The sequence below is a fragment of the Choloepus didactylus genome, chromosome 16 (genome assembly GCF_015220235.1).
Source record: "Choloepus didactylus isolate mChoDid1 chromosome 16, mChoDid1.pri, whole genome shotgun sequence".
In the NCBI taxonomy this organism is placed as follows: domain Eukaryota; kingdom Metazoa; phylum Chordata; class Mammalia; order Pilosa; family Megalonychidae; genus Choloepus; species Choloepus didactylus.
The window spans coordinates 53,240,718-53,260,247 of record NC_051322.1 but is presented as its reverse complement, the minus strand read 5'-3'; the positions used below and the strand labels follow the sequence as shown (position 1 = coordinate 53,260,247).

At 38.1% G+C, this 19,530-nt stretch overlaps 1 protein-coding gene across 4 annotated transcripts in view; it reads right to left on the bottom strand.

Annotated features, from left to right (window-relative positions):
- Positions 1-19,026, bottom strand: part of AQP4 (aquaporin 4) — a 76,830-nt gene extending 57,804 nt beyond the window's left edge. For 3 of the 4 annotated variants that reach the window (XM_037805591.1, XM_037805592.1, XM_037805594.1), the window contains exons 1-5: positions 18,876-19,026; positions 15,981-16,407; positions 14,882-15,046; positions 14,493-14,573; positions 10,918-11,082 (exon numbers count right to left, since the gene is read on the bottom strand). In XM_037805591.1, the coding sequence (XP_037661519.1) occupies positions 10,918-11,082; positions 14,493-14,573; positions 14,882-15,046; positions 15,981-16,407; positions 18,876-18,907 (870 nt within the window). In that variant the 5' untranslated portion in view covers positions 18,908-19,026. Of the gene's footprint in view, positions 1-6,727; positions 11,083-14,492; positions 14,574-14,881; positions 15,047-15,980; positions 16,408-18,875 lie in introns of those variants that run through there. The other variant, XM_037805593.1, reaches the window with a different exon arrangement.
- Between the last annotated feature and the right edge of the window lie 504 nt (positions 19,027-19,530).

Below are 19,530 nucleotides of genomic sequence, written 5' to 3'. Positions count from 1 at the left end.
AGAAGTGACATCTTCCTGATATTTCATTTTCCAACTCTTGAATGCAAAATGTCCTTCCATTTATTTAGGTCTTCTTTGATATTTTTTAGCAATGTTTTGTAGTTTTCTGTGTACAAGTCCTTCACATTCTTAAATTTTTTCCTAGATATGATTCTTTTAGTTGCTATTGTAAATGGAATTTTTCTTTATTTCCTCCTCAGCTTGCTCATTACTAGTGTATAGAAACACAACTGATTTTTGTGTGTTGCTCTTGTATCCTGCGACTTTGCTGAACTTGTTTATTAGCTCTAGTAGCTTTGTTGTAGATTTTTTTGGACTTTTCTAAACACATACTTTCAAATTCTTACTTATGGTCACCCAGTCTCCTTAATATCCTTTATCTCTTTAAATATATTTTCTTCATCTTCTTGAATTGACTTAGAAGATTTGTTTGAACATCTTTGATTAGTTTTTCCAAATTTTAATTTCTTCCCTTGACTTGGTTATATCTCCCTGTTTCTTAGTATGGCTTATAACTTTTTGCTAATGTCTAGGCATCTGATTTTCTTGATGCGTTTACTCTGAAGGTCAGTTTCTTTCTTGTGCCTAGAATTTTATATTTGTTGGCTTTGTGTTAAGGCACTTGCTTGACACTTGGTTAAACCTTTTCTAAATCTTTAGACTAGCCTGTGTTTAACTGATGAGATTTTTTTCAGCTCTTCATCTGATTCTTGACCTGGATATGTGGTACAATTTTTAAGATTGCAGTTTTTGTGCAGTTGTTTCACCCCCACCCCCCACCAGGAGAAGGCTTCCTTTCCTCTGTTCTTTTCTCTGAGAATCTTGATCTGTTCTGTTTTTGATTTACCTTTATAGAGTTTTTTCACTCCTTTCATTGTCTCTGGCTGCTTTTGCTTGGAGGGCAAATTCTGGGAGAAGGGTCACCCTGAAGAGGACTTCCCAAGTTAGTATTATTCAGCCAAAACATGGCCAGGGAGGGACCCACAAAAGGGGAATTGACCAGCTCCCAGGTGCCCTGGAGAAGGGCTCAGGATGGACGCTAACAGCCTGTTTGATTGCTCCTTGAGGCTGTGCTTTTCAGGCTTGCCCAGCAGATGGCACCCTTCAGCAACTCCCTGAGGGGGCCCTGTGCCTTTAGATCTCTACCACCTTTGCTTCTTTCTGGGGCTGGTTGAAACAATGGCTGCCACTGCTTTTACCCCAGGTGGGTTGAAACACTAGCTCAGAGTTGGGAATCCAGTAATCAGAATTTGTAAATTAAAAGCCATGATCATTGCTCTGCCATGCCCACCTCTATTCTTGGGGAAGAGAATTTTTTATGTCCTTTACTGTCAGCAGCAACTAGCCAGGGACAGAGTCCCAAGGTGGACGGCCATGAGAGTTGTAGACGGGCACAGCAGCCACTGCTTGGAGAGAGTTACTGAGTCTTTTTTTTACTGTGGTTTATTGGCCTCTTCCTCCCACTCTTTTCCTGGATTCTGTACAGTGTTCTTCCGGCTTCTGAAGCCCCAGAACAGTTGTTTCAGACAGTTCCAGCCTGTTTACTAGGTGTTTTGGGAGAAGTACTGAATCTTTGAGCTCCCTACCCTGCCATCTTCCTCAGAAGACCCCCTTGCTGATCTCTCTCCATAGCTTTCTTGATTCTTTTTCATTCCTTGCCCACCGGGCTCTGTAAGAATTTGAGTTTAGAACTCCTGCTTTGTTTTGATCTCTCTGTTTTTTTGACATAGGCGCCGACATGAGAGCCATTACCATCTAAAAGATCTCTGTATATCCCCCTCTGACCCATATATTTAGATCAGACCTCTTAGATATCTTTGAATATGTTATTCATTTTTTCCACTTCTGATTCTGAAAGTAATACATGTTCATTGTGAAAAACAGAAAAATCGGTCTACAGATCATCCCATATTCTGCAATCCTGTTGGATTTTGTTGCTAGCTTTCCATATATTCTTGGACATGGTGATAAGTATGTATGTGCCATCTCAGTTGGGATAAATTTATTCCTACTTCTTAGCCCAGATCCCATAATGTTTTATGACTAAAGCTGAGTTATTTTTCCCAAAACTACGAGGGAAAAAAGTTAAACAAGTTTGTTTTTATCTCTTTGCTTTTGTGTATTTTAAGTCCCCTTTTCTGGGATTTGCTAAGAAAAAATTTTTTGAAACAATCAAGAGTTCAGACAATTAAGTGGTTTTCCAATATCATACGATTCAGTAGTCAGAATTTATTAATCTTTGCGTCTCTCAATGTCTCAAGGAAACATTTCCCATTCACATCAATCTATTATCAAAAGCTTTTGAAAAGGAATGTTAAATGTAACATTTGTAAGTTGGTGACAGAGTTCTTTTAAAACTGCTTGAATAATAGAAAAAGTGGTATACCTCTTAGAGAACAAAATGGGCCATAGTAACGTTAGGGAGAACATGTAAGAATGGATGTAGTGGTTAAAATTAAAATGACATCTGACAATTACTTTCAATTTGAACCGAGGTGAAGAAACTCTGAATTATAATACTCTTGTGATTAAACTTTGATGAGATGAAAATGTCATCATTGTTTGATGAGAATTTTTTATTAGAGTTCAAAGAATATGAATGATTTAACCACAATGTACTGACACCACGGGGCTGAATAATCTATATTAGTATTTTTCAAATCTTCCTTACTGCAGGTCACTAGAGAAATCCCAACCATTCTTGTTCTTCAGTTCTTTTGTGACTCTTTCCATATATGGTCTTTGGAACAACAAGATAAGCCTCAAGTCCTTTATGATAAGTTTTGACATTGAAATCCTGGAGTAGCTTAATGTGGAGAATTATTTCCAGGAACTGTGTGTTGATATTTAGGAGATATAAAAGAAGTAATATATTTTGTTTAAGAAATAAATTTTAGAAGCTAGATTGCTTGAAAGAAATGGGGAGATCCTGATTTCATCCTGTATTCATTGCTGAAAATCAAGATTCAATGAATCCTTTTATTCCATGGAAGAGTCCATTTCCCTTTAGCCTGACATTGTGACAATTAAAATTGAGATGAGGACTTAAGTTTGTTGAAAGACATTGCATAGTCCAGTTCTCTTTGGGACACTAATTACAATGTGAGATGAAAAGGACGTGCTGACCTAGCACAGGGACGTTTTTCCTGTGCAGGGCAGCCCCTGCACTGGGAGATAAGCAGAACAAAGGGCCCCTCTTCACTTCCTTTGCTGTTAGTGACAGATTAGTGCTCACCGGCCCTCTCTCCCTCCCTCTCTCCTCCCCTCTCTCCTTCATTCACTCTTCTTTTCTATTCCTTTCTTTCCTGTCTGGATGCCCACATTTTAACAAGTGTTTTTTTTCACCATCATTGGTAGTAAATTCTACGTTTTAAAGGATTTCTTTGTCTTCTGAGAGTCTTGAGTCAAAATATTTGGGGACTTAAGCTACAATCCTGTAGTTTGGAAACAGAGCAGTACTGGGTGAGGTCAGTTCTATTTTATAAATGTAGATCTCTGCCCTCTTATAACTGAAGAAGAGGAACAATAAGGAGTTCATTCTATTCAATTATTTTCCAAAGCATTCGCCATTGTGACAATGTTACAACTCAACCTACTGAAAATTGCCTTTTTAAAAAACTCTTTCAAAAAACCCAGAGCATTTTAATTTTATAGACTGGGCTGGGGCAAGTGATCACACAGTAGCTCAGATTATTGCCAAACCTGATTTTATTGATTCCCTTATTAAAATTTAATTTACATAAACAAATACCTAATAAATTAATTAAAATTCTTATGGAGCCTGGAAAAAGTAGGTTCTTAAGCATATATTGATTTGTTGGTTTATAGGTAAATAAGGATTAAAATACATATTAGTAGTCTCAATTAAGGGCAAAAATAAATTGTGAAATTAGGTGAAAATATTGACCACCTAGAAAATTTGAGCTAAAAAGAGAAAGGTATACTATATAAGAAGTTTCTGTTATGCTCCTGTTCACTAAAGAAAGAGTTGTCTTGGCCTTTCAAAGTACCTATCAAAAATTCTTTGTAAGTTTAGCTGATTTATCTTTGTGGCATTTGCACTTGGGTGTTTAAATCTTCCTTCAAAGGTGGTCAAAATGATAATCAGAGGTTAAGTTGGGCACAACTGAGAGGTTCAAACACACCGCAATCTCTATTGGATATGAAAAATCAAAGGCTTTTCAAAGCAGATTTAAAAGTGGGAACTACTGAAACCCTAAACCACCACAGGTAGAAGAGACAGCATTGGGTAGTGGCTGAAAGTGTAGTGGGTAAGAGTGTACAGGCTCTATGGACAGACTGCTTAGTTCAAATCCCCCTTCTACCCTTAGTCACTGTTTGACTTTGAACAAGTTACTTACCCCCTCCTTACACCTCAGTTTTCTCACCTGTGCAATGGGGGTAATAGCAACACCTACCTCATTAGATTGTTATGAGGAATGATTACATGCAGGTACACAACATGCCTGGTGCAAACTAAGTGTTCAATAATTAAAAGGTGCTGTTGTTATTATCACTACTAGTATTATTATTGAAACATGGAAGACCTTATTAGTAACTTTGCAATAAATTCTCAACTCTTTTCTGGACCAAATAGAAATATCTTAAATAGTGGTCCTTTCCTTTCTAAGGGAAAATATACCCAGATTTTCTAAGTATCCTAAAGTAAATTCATTGCAACAGTCAACCCTATTCTCTTATTTGAGACCTTTTCTAACACTCCAGGTCTGTAGTACTTAATTCATTGCCCCTTTTGGTATTGAACATGAGGAATTACTTCATGTGGATAGAATATAGCTCTTGTCTTATGATTATTAGGTTGATGAAAGAATGGGAGGAATTTATGTGATGTAGGGATATAACATAGGGGATTGATATTAATTGGGATCTTGGTTCCAGTTTTTGCTTTACCTCTGGGTGCAATCTTAGGTAATTAACCTAGTTTTCTTAATCTCTTTGATTCTTGGTTTCCTCTTCTTTGGAAGTGGGAACGATAGTACTGCTTACCCCATCATGTGCCTTGAAAGTTAAATGATTTGTAAATGCTAATGCCCTATCTGTGTGCTCATGATTGAAAGCCATTCTAATCCATTCATTCCTCCTCTTCCATTCTGACCCTTGGCCAACACTTTTGTAAATACAGAACTCTTTTATGAAAGGTGGTTCTTGAAACATAAGAAAGAGTATAGGTTATGCTTTCCATCTGCTCACAGATTAACTTAATGCCTACAGATTGGAGTGTTTCATTCATTCATTCATTCATTCACTCATTCATCTTGCAATTATTGAGCACCAGCAATGTGCTGTCACTACGCTGTGCAAAAAAAGTTACAAACATCAGTGTCTTGGTTTCTCAGAGATTCCTGACTACCTGGAGGTAGAAACATTCAACCAAGTCTTTTAGGGTCCTAATGTCTCCTTAAACCTGAGGTGTGAAGAGGTGGAAAAACTAAAAAATAATAAGCATTAATTCAGGTGACATAGTTTTGGACATTTTCCAAGCAGAATAGTTATCTAAAATCAGGCTGACATTTATATCTCTAACTTCCCAAGCTTGTTAAAATGCTTCTTCGTCTTTTTTTTTTTTCTGAAACACTTATTGAGCTAAATTTCATCTAACATCTGGCTATTATATAAATATAGCAATGAAAACATGTCTTGTTGCCTACTCATTAGGTATAAATTTTAGAAATCCAATTAGTGTTTCTTTCATTCTCTCTGTAAATTTTTCCTTTTATCTTTCTTTAGTGCTTGACTTAATTTGGAACTCCTAATTGTATAAGAATTCACATATTTAGCACAGATCTATATAACATAAAACAAGTAGACTGAATGATACCACTTGGTGGTGTTTTTTGACTGTAAGATAATCATTAATTCCTTTCTTCATTCATGCAACAAGCATTTATTGAGTGAAATGAAAGATATAGAATAAATAAAATACAATCTTAGCCCTTAAGGAGTTTAGAATCTAGTGGGGGAGACAGACGCCTACACAAATGATTTCACTCCAATGTGATAAATGCAGTAAGAGAGGTACACGTTCGCATGGCTCCTAAGGCATCACTCACCACTCATCTGATGGGTTGCATACTGCATAAATGATTGTCCTCAATCCTTCACTGAGGGTCTATAACCTCTCAAAATTGAGGGAGCTCCTCAAGCCAGTAACCCAAGGGAGTAAGCAAGTAGTCGTTGAGCCTACATTATCCATCTGGGTAGGCAGAATCTGCCAAATGCCCTGAGGATGGATCATCCATTTAGCAGTACCAATCTCATTTGAGTCACAGTTGTTTAATTTTTCACGTTTAGACTTACACAATTATACTTGATATCCAGTGATCTGTTTTGCATATATGTGGACATTTTGAATTAAGACTGTGAAGATACAACTTTCACTGATGACATCTGGGCCTACCATAGGGTATACTCTGTAGGCTCTTAAAAAAAATACATTTGATTATATGGGTTTCACCACCATTTCATTTGGTGTTGATTATACTGAACTATCTCAACCTCCTGCTTATTCTAAAGTTAGATCTTGAGATCCAGCTTGCAAAAACTATGAATGAAATTTTGAACACCATGAAACACAATGCTTACCTTTTAAAACAAAAGTTTATTTGCAAAAACTTAGTAGTATGAGTTGAACATAATTCATGGAAATCAACTACAATGCTAATATTTTAATAGATTATTTCAAATATTAGACATTACAATTTAAATCTTTTTAACATTAGCTTGAATGTTGGCATAACATTTCAGTTAACAAATAACTGCAAAGATAGCCATATGTTCAATTTCTACTCCCCAGTTTATCATGTATTACAATTTTATTGTGATTTGGGTCATAAACATGGTGAACAATTGTTTATGTATTTCCATGAATCACATGTTTATTTAATTAATCCTGAAGAGAATCTAGCAACACATCCCAGTGATTATATAAATTAGGTGTATTTTTTCAGCTCATTGATTTTTAACATGAATGGGTAACAGTACAATTGCTCTTAAATTTAATGTGCATTGTACATGTTGTTTCAGATGTAGTTTTACGGGCTATAGACAATCCTTTGTGAAAGTGAGCTGCCATATATTTATTCCTGAATTAAATGCCTTCCATTTATTTTAGAGAATTATGGGTTTCAAAAGTTACTGCTGTTCTGGGGCATTCTGTAAACTACTAATATTCAAATGCAAACAGAACATTTGTGGTAGAGAGGGTAAGTTTTGTCACATTACACTTTCTAGAGAGTCACCATATCTTCCTAATAATTTTCCAGCTATAAACACATTAAGAAAAGCATAATTACTTTCAGGTGTAAAATGTTAGTAATTTGATATTCTATGGTGCTTATGTTGAGAATTTATATTGGCTTATATATTGTTTGATATAGTTTTCTCTCAGCTCACAGTGTCGTCTTCACTTGTCACAAGGGCAATTTCTCTGTCAAATGTTCCCAACACGTGGGGCTGGTGTCAACGTGCTGCAGCAAAATCCCTCACCAGGATTTATTTTAGCATTTGAATTTGTTATTCTACTTTTGAATTTTCCTGTCCTTACTGAATTTAAATCAATAAGTGTTTTGCCTTGTTTCACGGTCTGAGGAGACTGTTCTCTGCTATTTGGAATCAGATCTTTTTTAAATCAGATAACTCAATTCCTTCATAGATGTTATCCATGTATGTCTAGTCTCTGTAAAATCTTCAAGACTGGGCAGAAGGTCTAGCTTGCTCCTATGAGCTGCATTATGAAAATGGTCAAACTATAGAAAGAAAGTATAGGGATTTATGAAACGAGTCAAATGACAGAAACCAAGGGTAGGAATCTTAAATTTTTGCCAACTATTTAGCTACCAGAAAGTATTTCCTTCTGGTTTAAAAGGTCAGGATTCTGAATAAAATGTTGTCTTCCTAAGACAATGAAAATATACATTCAAACTCTGAATCCTAAAATCTATGAAAGCCCTGTAAACTTAAAAAACCACTCTTATCCTTTGTACTCTTTGGCAATCTGCAGATGCATTTTCAGTTTAGGGACCACCTCACAATTTGGGGATGCATGTTGTACTCTTCCTTAGGGAAGAGATGGTTGGCATTGTTTTCATGGCTGGATATAATTCATTTATGTCCCTCCCAGTTTTTCGTCTCTGATGGCTTTTCTGTATATCCGTCAGCAGTGCTCTCCTGGGAGTAGCACTCTGCACTTCATTAATAAGAAGGGATTAAAGGAAAAAGCCCTAGTCTCCTAATACACTTGGATAATTTGGTGCCACCCACAAGGCAATAGACCCCTGCTGCATAGACGTCATTAGAAAGGTACAATTTCATTACTTTTTACTGGCAGAGCCTTGAGTGAAATACAAAATAAGTTGTCTCATAAGCAGGGAAAAAAAAGCATTAAAGCTTTCCTTCACTTCATGCCTCTAAAAATAGTAGAATGCAAAAATGTATTTTATGGTTTTCACATTTATATTGCCTTCTTTTAGTAGTCTTTGAAATCATGCTTTTATTAAATATCAAGCAAAACAAAGATGAAAAGAAACTTACTTATATTCTTACACCCCAAATGAAGTTTATATAATTTCATGAACAACAAACTTGTTTTGAATACCTACTGTGTGCCAGGCACTCTGCTTGTTGCTGGAAAACAAATGACAAAAATATCGTTCTTTTTACTACTGATTTATTGAATGCTGTAGTTGGAAGTGTCAGTGTATCAGAAGCAAAACTTATGGCAGAATAAAAATGATTATAAGCCAGTATTTTATAAGGTTATTTGGAAAGTCTTTTTCCTCCTCCCTGTTAACCTAACTTATTTTTGAACTGATATGTTTGGAAATGGTTGATAGCATTACCTTTTGAGCTGAACCACCCCTGGTTTTAAACCTTTAATAGTATATCATGCAAATATTCGAAATGATGGACATATTTCATCCTTGCAAGATTTGCACCTGTGTTTCTCTGGAAGTAACTGTGTGTCCCTGGTGCAGTGTGTGGTATGGCCACACCCCTGAAAATAGGGCCTGGGATTTAGGCACCTGCCTTAGGAAATGCAAGGGGCACTCCCAGCCACAAACTGTCCTGATGATTCTCTGGGAACCTCCCACATCACTCTTTCCTAGCACCGAAGTGAATCAGGTCTAACAGTGGTCCATTATTTCATTGCCACAGACATTTAACTGCCGTTAACAGTAAAATATGGCACACAGATGGAGCTATGCTCAAAAGAAGAAAGCCCTTGATTATCAACTATCTACAAGCCTTTACTTGCTGTCATATGTTTTTGCTTCACCAATACTAGCTTTTGTCCAATGAAATTGACATTTGCAGCTCTTTGTCTAAAATAAAGCCTAGACAGTTAAGGTACTAGAAAACTGGGGTTTCCAGAGAACATACTACTGACATAAGGCAAAGCAGTACAGGAAAAACAAACTGTTTTCACAAATAAATGAGTCAGTAATGAAAATACTTTAAATAGGTTTTGGGTTATGTACAACATCTCTACAAATAAGGGACTGGTCACCTAGTTAGCTTTGAATATAGCGTTCTGATGGTCTAGCCTTTTATTCTGCAATGATGTCGTTCCATGACTATCAAGCATTTCAATTCGCTCAAATATCATTACATTCTCAGTGAAGACTATCAACATATGTCACAAGAAGTGAGAACTCAGCAGAGAATGGGACTGGGCAGGACCAACTTACACCTTCTAGAATGAGCAGAGCTATATAATCAACAAAAATTCAGGACTTACTAGTTATGTCCTTGTTATCAAAAGTATGTTTCAGCTAAGTTTAAACAGAGATAACCCAAGTTACAAACAAACACCCCCTCCCCCCAGTTTTGCCAATAAATTAAAAAAAAAAAATAAGCAAGATGGTTAAGTGGTTAAAAGCTTAGACTGTTAACCTAGTGTGATATATTTGAGAAGTTGCACTGAAAACAGAACAGCCATTTGATAGAATACAGATTTCCTGTCCCTTGTGACTTTTGTGCATTGGTAAGTTTTCCCCACCTCCAAGAGACTTAACAATTCTGCTTACACTGATTTGGATGTGATTTGGATGTTTTGTTAGATAGGCCTAATAAATGTACCTGGTTTCTGAGCATTCTTTCCAAATTTCTAGGCTTTAGTCCCACCTTACCTTGGACGCTGAGGAGGAGAGAGGAATATTATGAATTGGAGATGGGATTGAAAGCAGGACACTTGCAGTATAAATGGAAACAACCCATTAGCAATGACCTTTGTTAATATTGTTTTGCCGAGGTAGTTTTAAAATAAGGTATTGCCCATTAAAAAAAAAATGCTATAATTCCTCTCTTGAATGTGAATGACTCTGTGACCTATTGTACTTTGCCACAGATAAACTTAATTTATGGAATAAATATTCAAATGAAGATTGGCAATACCAGTTTCATGGTAGAGGAAGGATAAGCTGATAGGTTTGCCTATAAATTCTCTCAGGCAAGACTTAACCAAATCTTGATATGCATTTTAAATTGGTTATTAATGAAAGACAACTGGATAAAAACTGTTATACATACATGCTATGGATATACTTAACTTTTTTTTATAATTTGGAATTCACAATATGTTTCTTCCTTTCCTCCTTGGTAAATAATGAAATATTTAATGTTTAGACTGAGGAATATGACATGAAACAACAAATAAGTTGCTTCCAATTTTCATATTGTAAAAACCTGCTCATGTCTAATTCATAACAAATCTGTTTCCTTAATGGGTGGAAGGTAATCTGTGGATCGTTCTAAGGGTTCTCGTCTGCTTTCAGTGCTATCTTCTAGTCATACTGAAGACAGCACCTCTCCTGATGGGGCCTTCCCCTTCTCCTCACCTCGGTCAATGTCAATCACGTGCACCACCCCAGGTTTTAGAATCAGGTCATCAGTCTCTACCTGACTTCTGTTGTCCTCCACCTCCATGTAGCTCCCTTTTGTTTGCTGGGCAGCTTTGCCAAAGGCTTCTTTAAAACGACGTTTGAGTTCAACATCCGGACAGAAGACATACTCATAAAGGCCACCGGCAAGGACAGCTCCTATTATTGGTCCAACCCAATATATCTGGAGGAAAGAAGGAAGAGTGTGGTCTGTAAGTAGAAAAAACTATTCCATCATAACAACTCATAAATATTGAACTTAGCTGGGTTAATTAAGAGGTCAATTGTGTCATGCATAAAAAAGAGAACTGGGAAGAAAACAAGAAAATATACTAAATCATGTCTTGCTAAGTAACATTGGAAGAGAAAACAAGAAAGGACTGGTCCCTCTTCTCCTTTTCTGTGTTCATTAATTACTTTCTTTCCATTTTCTGATAATTTTTAACATAAGGACAATGCCTCTTTGCTGGTACTGCAAATTAAGCAGACACTAAGAATTCTTCAACGTAAATAGAAAAGAATTTCTGGAGAGAACTTTCCTTATTTTCTCAATGTTGCCATCTTACATTGGTTTTCTGCATAATCATGATCACAGTACAGATTTTATTATTTGGGGGTGTAGTTATTCAGTATGGCATAATGGATCCCAGCTCCACCACTTAGCAATTTTGGGTGTACTTGGGTCAGTTATTAAACTTTCTAGGACTTAATTTCCTCATCTGCAAAGTAGGGATTATAAAAACACATACCTCATGGGGTATAAGGATTAAATGAAATAATATTTGGAAAGTACTTAATAGTTCTAGCTAATAATAATCTACTCTATTCCATGTTTCCTAGACAATTCGAAGATGTACGTGAGTAGGTTGGCTGTAGTTAGTCATGGCTTTCCTCATGTCACGTGTTCTTCTTCTCTACACTTTGATGATTTGATTTAATAAAAAACTCTATGTTTTGTTTATTACTCTTCTAGCAGAGTGCTTTAATCCTCATGGCTCTTATGATGGTGGCTTGGTAAAAAAACCTGAACTGAGTTTATGGATAATGTCTTGTTGAAGATTAACAATTCCATAGGATTTATAGTTCAATAAAAGGAAGTTTTTATTACATCACCATGTGCCTGGATAAACAGCAACATTTGCTTTAGAGCATGTGTGTGCTGTAGAATATTTATTCATTCGACAGATTCACTTGGGCAAGAGAAACCTATTTATTGAGCACTCTTTCTAAGCTGGCTGTACTTATCTTGTATTACCTCATTTTATTCTAACAATAGCCCTTGAGGTAGGTATTATTCTTATCCCCATTTTATGGGTAAGAAAATTGAGACTCTGAGAGGACAGAAAGCTTGCTTAAGATTTCATGCTTATTAAGAGCTTGTGCTGTGATCTCAGGCTTGCCTAACTTCAAGCCCCTCTTTTGAACCATTATACTGTTTTCCAGTACATTACACTTCTCTCCTTTGAAAGACACATGGCTAATGCTTCTTGCGTAAAACAGCTTCTGGAAATTAATCTCAACTAGCATCTTCACTGGAAAAGCTAAAGAAAAATCAAACTTTAAGCTGAAGCTGAACACAATACACTGAATAGGGAAACTGTCAGTAGAATGGCTGCAAGAACAAAGTTCCTTATCTCAACACGAAAGAAACCATATGAGAGTTTATCTTCTTTATGCCCTTTCAAAGGAGAAACCAGAGCCCTCCTCTAAATGTCTTTGCTCTTTGTTTGCTTGATAAGATCCACATGCTACAAATCCCACAGGGACCGCTAAGTAATTACTACACATCCCCAGAACACTTATGAAAAAGACATCTAGCTGCAGGTTCTGAAAAATAAAACAAATGTCAATTTGAAGTTGCTATTCCAAAACCAAGTCACGATATACTTTCAAGTAACTTTTAAAAATTATAAAGATAAAGAAATTTTATTGCTGGGAATCTAGAAAATACAGAAAAGTATAAGGAAGAAAACTAAAAGAATGTCATTCCACCATAAACAAAAAGTCATCATTGATTTTTTCATGTTATTTCTAGTTTATCTATCTATGCATCTATGAAGATATATTAAATTCATTTTAAATTTCACAAAACCATTCCTACAAAATAAACATTCATTTTCAGTAGAATTAAATTTATTATATAATAAAAACAAGATTTTTATTTGATTTAATGAACAAGCTAAGACTTTTCCTATTGCTTAAATCTTTAGTTTACCACAGCTAACAATTAATATAAACATATTTTATCCACATTTTCAACTCCTCAGATTAAATTAAAAGAGGTCATTTTTTCTATATTTTAATTACAAAAGTTTGAATTAAATAAGTTGAATTAAAAGTTATAATTTTATCATAGACTTACTGGCCATTTACTGAGGAAACTTTAAAAATTTCCATTACAGTTAGTTGACAAATCTTTTGCAATGGAAATGGAAATATCAGTGGCAAATTGACCAATCTCATGGATGACATTGTTGGCCAAGTCTTGGCATGTCCTAGTCCCAAATTTTGTTTCTCAGCACTGACTCTCACAGTGTTTTTTAATGGTATTGATTACTTTTCAATTATGGAACACTCTACTTAGACAGGGATGCATATAGCAGTGATGCCATTTCTTCTCATTTGCAATGAACACCGTAGTTAGGTGGGTGTAACTCCATCAATAAATGCCATATGCATAAACTTAAAACACAGGTGACATATTCTGTTATATTCATGAATTGAAAGTAAAAGTTGTAAAATAAATGACCATAAAAGTTAGCCCCATTTGAAGCTGGCTTGCATATTGCTTATATTTTTATTGATTATTTTAAGCTAGTGTGTAAGTGACCTTCAAAACTGCCACGTTACTTAAGAGATTTAAATCCTTTTGTTGCAAGAAACAATTGAAATAAAATTGATTGTGATTTTAAAAAATAGATAACACTACTGTCTTGAAGCATTGTCCCAACATTCTTAAGTCGATTAGGCATAGATTGAAAAATGTGCCTTTTCAGAGAGTCATTTATTTTTTCAGCTATGGTTATAGTGGTAATAGTGTAAACATTTGCACCATTTATTCTGCACCATGTGCAGTTCAGATGCTTCCAACTTGCATGCTATTAATTGGGTTCATGCTTTTGTAAACAAAAGGTAAATATTTTTGCTATGGGCAAAATAAGCATTTCTTTTTCTTTCTTTCTATTTTATTTTATTCTATTTTTGTCTTTTGCAAGTATGTTTTCTGTTATTGCTGGGAAAGCTTTACTTTCAATTATTTAAGCACTATATTCACTACACCATCCTGATTTTAACTTGTTTCTCATAGGCAACTCCATTTACAATATATTCTGCTGTAATCGGTCAGATACAGTGCCCAGAGCAGCATTTTAAAAACAAGAGACTACTCCTGAAGGCCGCAAACAGATATATAAGATGAGATGTTTTGCAGCAGATCTGTGCTAGCTTGAGCCTTTATGAAAGATGTAATAAAGTGGGGGTTAAGGTTGGGAGGAGGCAAGAGAAGCTAGTGAGCAAAATAAGGGGGAAAAAAAGAGCCCTATGGGAAATTGTCTTCAACTCTAGGAAGATAGGAGCTCTCAACATGATGGTTACCCAATGGTTTTCCCAATTTCCCATGATAACTGCAGGTCCAAAGGATCGGGCAGGGTTCATGCTGGCACCAGTATAATTGATCTATAGGAAAAAAGAAAACAACTTTAGATGTCGCTAAAATGGGGCTACTAATAGGCATCATTCATTGAAATTTGCTACCATTTGCCAAGTCATTTAGAGGAACTAGCAAGATGTTAGCAACCATATCAACATTCTCATCAGATAGTTAGCAAAAAAAAAAAAAAAAAAAAACAACAAAAAAAAAAACCTAAACTGGCCAGACGTGGTTAAATACTAAAGAGCTACAACTGTAAAACACAACTTCAGACCAGCTCTAGGGTGAGGAGAAATGAAATGGATCAATTATTTAAATGGACTTGGAAACTTACTGCAAATAAATGTCCAATTGCAACAGAGAATCCAATTGCTAAAGCTATTGAACCAGTGACATCAGTCCGTTTGGAATCACAGCTGGCAAAAATAGTAAACACCAACTGAAATGTGATTATCAACTCCACCAGGAGACCGTGACCGGCAGTAAGATTTCCATGAACCTAGAAAGAGGAAAATGCTCCATCTGAGTTGATGCAAGAGTACATTTTCTATGACATTGTATCATTGTGAAAGGCAGGTTTTATCCCTGTGCAAAGTGATGGTTAATTTGTGAATTTGTGTCTTTCCCCCTGCCTCCCCTAATTGAGGCCAAATAATAATAATAATAATAGATAATAATTAATTTCTACTCGTTTTGAGCCATTACAAATAATTGCTTTTACACTGGCCAAGTGTAGTTCTGCTGAATGGCCTTTTCTACAAAGGAAGCAAAATCTGTCACTGCTGCACTTAACTTATTTAAAGAGTTTCTTGAGAGTCTTGTAATTTTATAAGGCATGATTAAATCCATTAATTAGGTTTATATTAATTAATATATATTTTAATTAAAATTTAAAGTGTGTGGCTTTTTTAATCAACTCTGGTGCTGAGCTAACAAATGATATTCCTATTCAGCTAAGAACCAAAGTAGGATCAAACACCCATTTTTGTATGTGTGACCCTTTACATGAATCATTTTAAGTCTCAAGAACATGACAGGAAACAAAACTGCTTCTGCTAGTGAAATGACAAATAGTTGTTAATTCATTTTACTTTATATAATGTTATTGAATGTAATAAAAATGCCTTTAAATATATAGTCAATATAGTAACTGGGAAGGGAGGTAGGAAAAAACTAACACAGTTTTTGGGCCTCTCAGACTGCGTTCTAGTCAAATCACTCAAAAGCAAATAATTTCATATTGATACATTCAATATTCCCAGAATCAGTTTTCACCCTTATGAAGAATCATCTGCATATCCCCCTGGGCATATAAATTCCCTGGGAATAAATTAACAAATTTAGGAAGGTCTCTCATGCTACTTGGGTGTCATTTAGTAGACTGTGCAAGAAGCTTGGCATCCTAGTTGGAAAATAAGGGCTAAAGATGCTACCGTGGTAACTCCCAAGCCTCCCACCACGCTGGGCGGTGTGACCAGGTAGAGAATTCCTGCCCCAATGATGGCTCCCAGGCACTGGGCTGCGATGTAGAAGAGGGACTTGGCGAGGCTGATCTTCCTGGTGCACACCATGGCCACGGTCACTGCAGGGTTGATGTGACCCCCACTGATGTGGCCGAAGCACTGCACCATGGTGGCAATGCTGAGTCCAAAGCAGAGGGAGATGAGGACCATGTCTACCGGTAAGGGGTTTTCCGTTCCACCCCAGTTGATGGTGGATCCCAGGCTGAGGAGAACAAAAAGAAGCATAGCCAGAAATTCTGCAGTGACCGCTTTCCAGAAAGCTTGTGTCCAGACCCCTTTGAAGGCCACCATGATTTTCTCTCTTCGACACAAAGGTCCACACAAAGGTCCACAATTACTGAAAAGAAAAACAAAATGGCATCAGAAGCTACCAAACCAGCCTGTTCATTTGGAAGGGTTTATGAATTTGAGTGAAGAAGGTCAGGCCTGCACTCCTGCTGGCTACTGTGGGAAGAGACTGCCAAACATTACTTGCATACTAATAAAGAATGCTTCTTAATCAATAGTCCAGAGGTTGTTCTCAGACTCTCTTTTGACTTAACATTCAGGGATCATCCAGGCTCAGTGGAAAATTTTCTGAATTGTCCCTGGCAAGGAAAATATCTAAATCATGTTCCTTAAAAAATTAGCGATAAAATACACTTATTTTGTAGTTACTACTCTCAGAGCAATTTTTTTTATTTCCAATGTATTTTTTATATGCCATTTATATTTTGAACAGAAAGCAATAGGGATAGTCTTTGTCAGTTTTCTTCCTCGTTGCTTCAAAATGGCATTCTGACAATGGATTTGTAGAGGACCAAGCCCTTCACCCCCTGCCAGGAGAAACCCCGGTTTGAGAGGAGGCCTGCTGGGAAGCCCGGAGGCCCAGAAGACTGTCTTTTGAATAGGTAAATTCGCTGGGGGCAGTGATGCTCATGGTGAGTGTGGCATCAGCGGTGGGATCGGGCAGGTTCTGGGCCCCGACACTCTCTCTCTCTCTCGCTCTGCGCCAGGAGGGAGTGGGTGACCCCCAGGAGGATTCGCGAGTTGGCCCCGCCGAGGGACAGATCTGGGTGCGCGGCGCAGGGACGTGCCAGCCTCAGGCCCAGGGGGAGCCTAGAGCGTCTCCCAGAGGGCGAGGGAGCAGCCACTGCCGGGCAGGTGCCAGGCTCCGGGGCAGCGGGCAGGCGAACAAGCAGAGCGGCCCATCGCTGCGGCCCGCGCGCGCTGCCGGCCCCGGGAACCCGCGGGTCCCGTGCCTAGCTCGGCGCGGGGGGCGCGTCTCCACGAACTCGCGGGGGAAATCCACATCCCAGCCCCTCGGAGGCGGGGGCTTTGGAAGTGCTAGCCGCCCCCCACCCTCCCTCGTGCCCTTCCTTCTCTTGATCCTCGATGTTGACCCTCAGAAAAATCTCCCCCAGGGGATCCTGGAGGCTTCCAGTGCCAGCCACTCCCTTGACCTTTAGGGTCTCAGCTCAGCCTTTGGTCTGATTCTGAACTTTGCAAGCCGGAAAGACAGGGTAAAGGGAGGACTGGCTCCTGGGCGGGAACAGCCAGCCTTTGGCTAAACGTCTCCTGCCCAAGTGCATTCTCCTAAGTGAATCAGGTAATTATGAAAACCCCCATCTGGGAGGATAGTGGCATCATATTCCCTAGAGGAATAGGAAATAAAGAAGCAATAACAGCCCTTGCAGTGGGGCACGGAGCAGTGCGTCCTGGAGAGACATTCAGAATATCCCCCAAGGGGGAAAACTCAAACTCTCAAATTGAAAAAGGAGTCCTGAGGGTCTCTTCTAAACTCACTAATTGCTCATGGCTGTAGCTGGGATGGCAGAGGGACAAGGTGCTGGCTGTCTGTGGCTGCATTTAGTGGGAAAAAGGAAAAGGACAAAGCCAAGGAAGCAGGGTGGGCAGGAAATGGTGCCTTTTCAGTCAGCACAGGAGAGCACCTGGGAGAGGCAGGGCCCAGGAAAGGGCCAGCCTCCCGGGGTGCCCCCCTTCTCCTCTCACTTTCCCCAGTCCCCTAGGTTCTCTCTCCCTTCTCATTCTCTCACACACCTGTCTCCCTCTCTAGAGATCAAATTTAAGAAATGCAGTTGTTCTTTCTGCTCCAAATTTTCCTCAGCCAGAGAAATAAAACAAAAACAACCACAAAAAACAACACAATAAAAACCAAACAATTATACTCCTTAAGTGTGCTATTAGCTTCTCTTTGAAAATCCACACGGTCTGATCTCCTTCCAGGGCAGAGTGACCAGTCTCTGTTTGCCTGTGAACCCCAAAGTCCTCTGGCAGAATATCCTCCGGCCTTACAGGTGCTCTCTCCAGCGTCTCTGTAGCCCCCTAGTATTATCACCAGTCTTTCCTTACATCTTCACACTCACTGGAAATGGATCAACACGATTTGTTTTGCTTCATTTGCCCCAGAACAAAGGAGGTTTGTTGATATGGCTGGGTTGCACTGAATCACGCACAGTGCTTTCTAGCCGAACACCCAGCCCGATCTGCTCTTGGACAGCTGAGCTCCTGGGTGAGTAATTTTTCTGATGAAAAATACCTCTATAGGGCAATAATCCTGTGCTTTCCCAGATCCAGGATCTACAGAAGATTTGCATTTTAAAAAGCATCTCTTTTCTCCTACCTTCTCTGTGTCTCTCTGCTGAATGTGGCCAGTATACCCAGATCTAAAAGAACCTCCCACCTGCATATAGTTGCCTTGTAGATTCTGCCTGCGAAGGCATAAGTAACATGTATCTGTGATAAAAGAGAAAGTTTCATCTTTGGGCCCTGAGCATTGCTACCTTAAGGTGAAGAAGGACTTACCCCCACCGCCTTGCTGCGGGTCTGTCACTCATTCCTTCCCTGGGCAGAGTGAGGCTCTCATTGCCTGCCCCGCGGTTCCCTGTGCACTGGGAGTCAGATTACGGCCACTTGTCTGATTGGGTTTTTGGAGTGCAGGGGTGGAAAGATTCTGCACCATGTGGCAATCGCTAGGTTATATTTGAACTTGAAGTGACTTTCCCCTACCTGATCACCAGAGACACTCGGCATTTCAGGAACATGAAACATTCGCTTACACTGTGTTTCTTTAGCTAGTGATCTTTCAAATGAGGACTTCCACAAATCTTTGTTTTATTTCTTCCTGCCACAAAGTATTGCTTGGGATTTATCTTGTTTGGCTATGTATTATAGTTGACATTGGGCAATTATTAGAAAATGGATTTGTGTTATCCAGCAATGGAGATGAATTAAGATATAGGCTGCAGTGCATTTGTTTTTGAGTTGCAAAATATCCAGTGTCTTCTAGTGATATTTGGTATTTTTGATGTGAGAAGCAGCATTAGAAGCTCAATATAGGCAGCATCTATTGGGACAATAAAAAATAAGGAAAAATGGGAAATATAGGAAATGAGACTATTCCAGGGTGCTTACCTGACTTATATTAATAATAACTGTTGGGTAAGAAGTAGCAAATTTT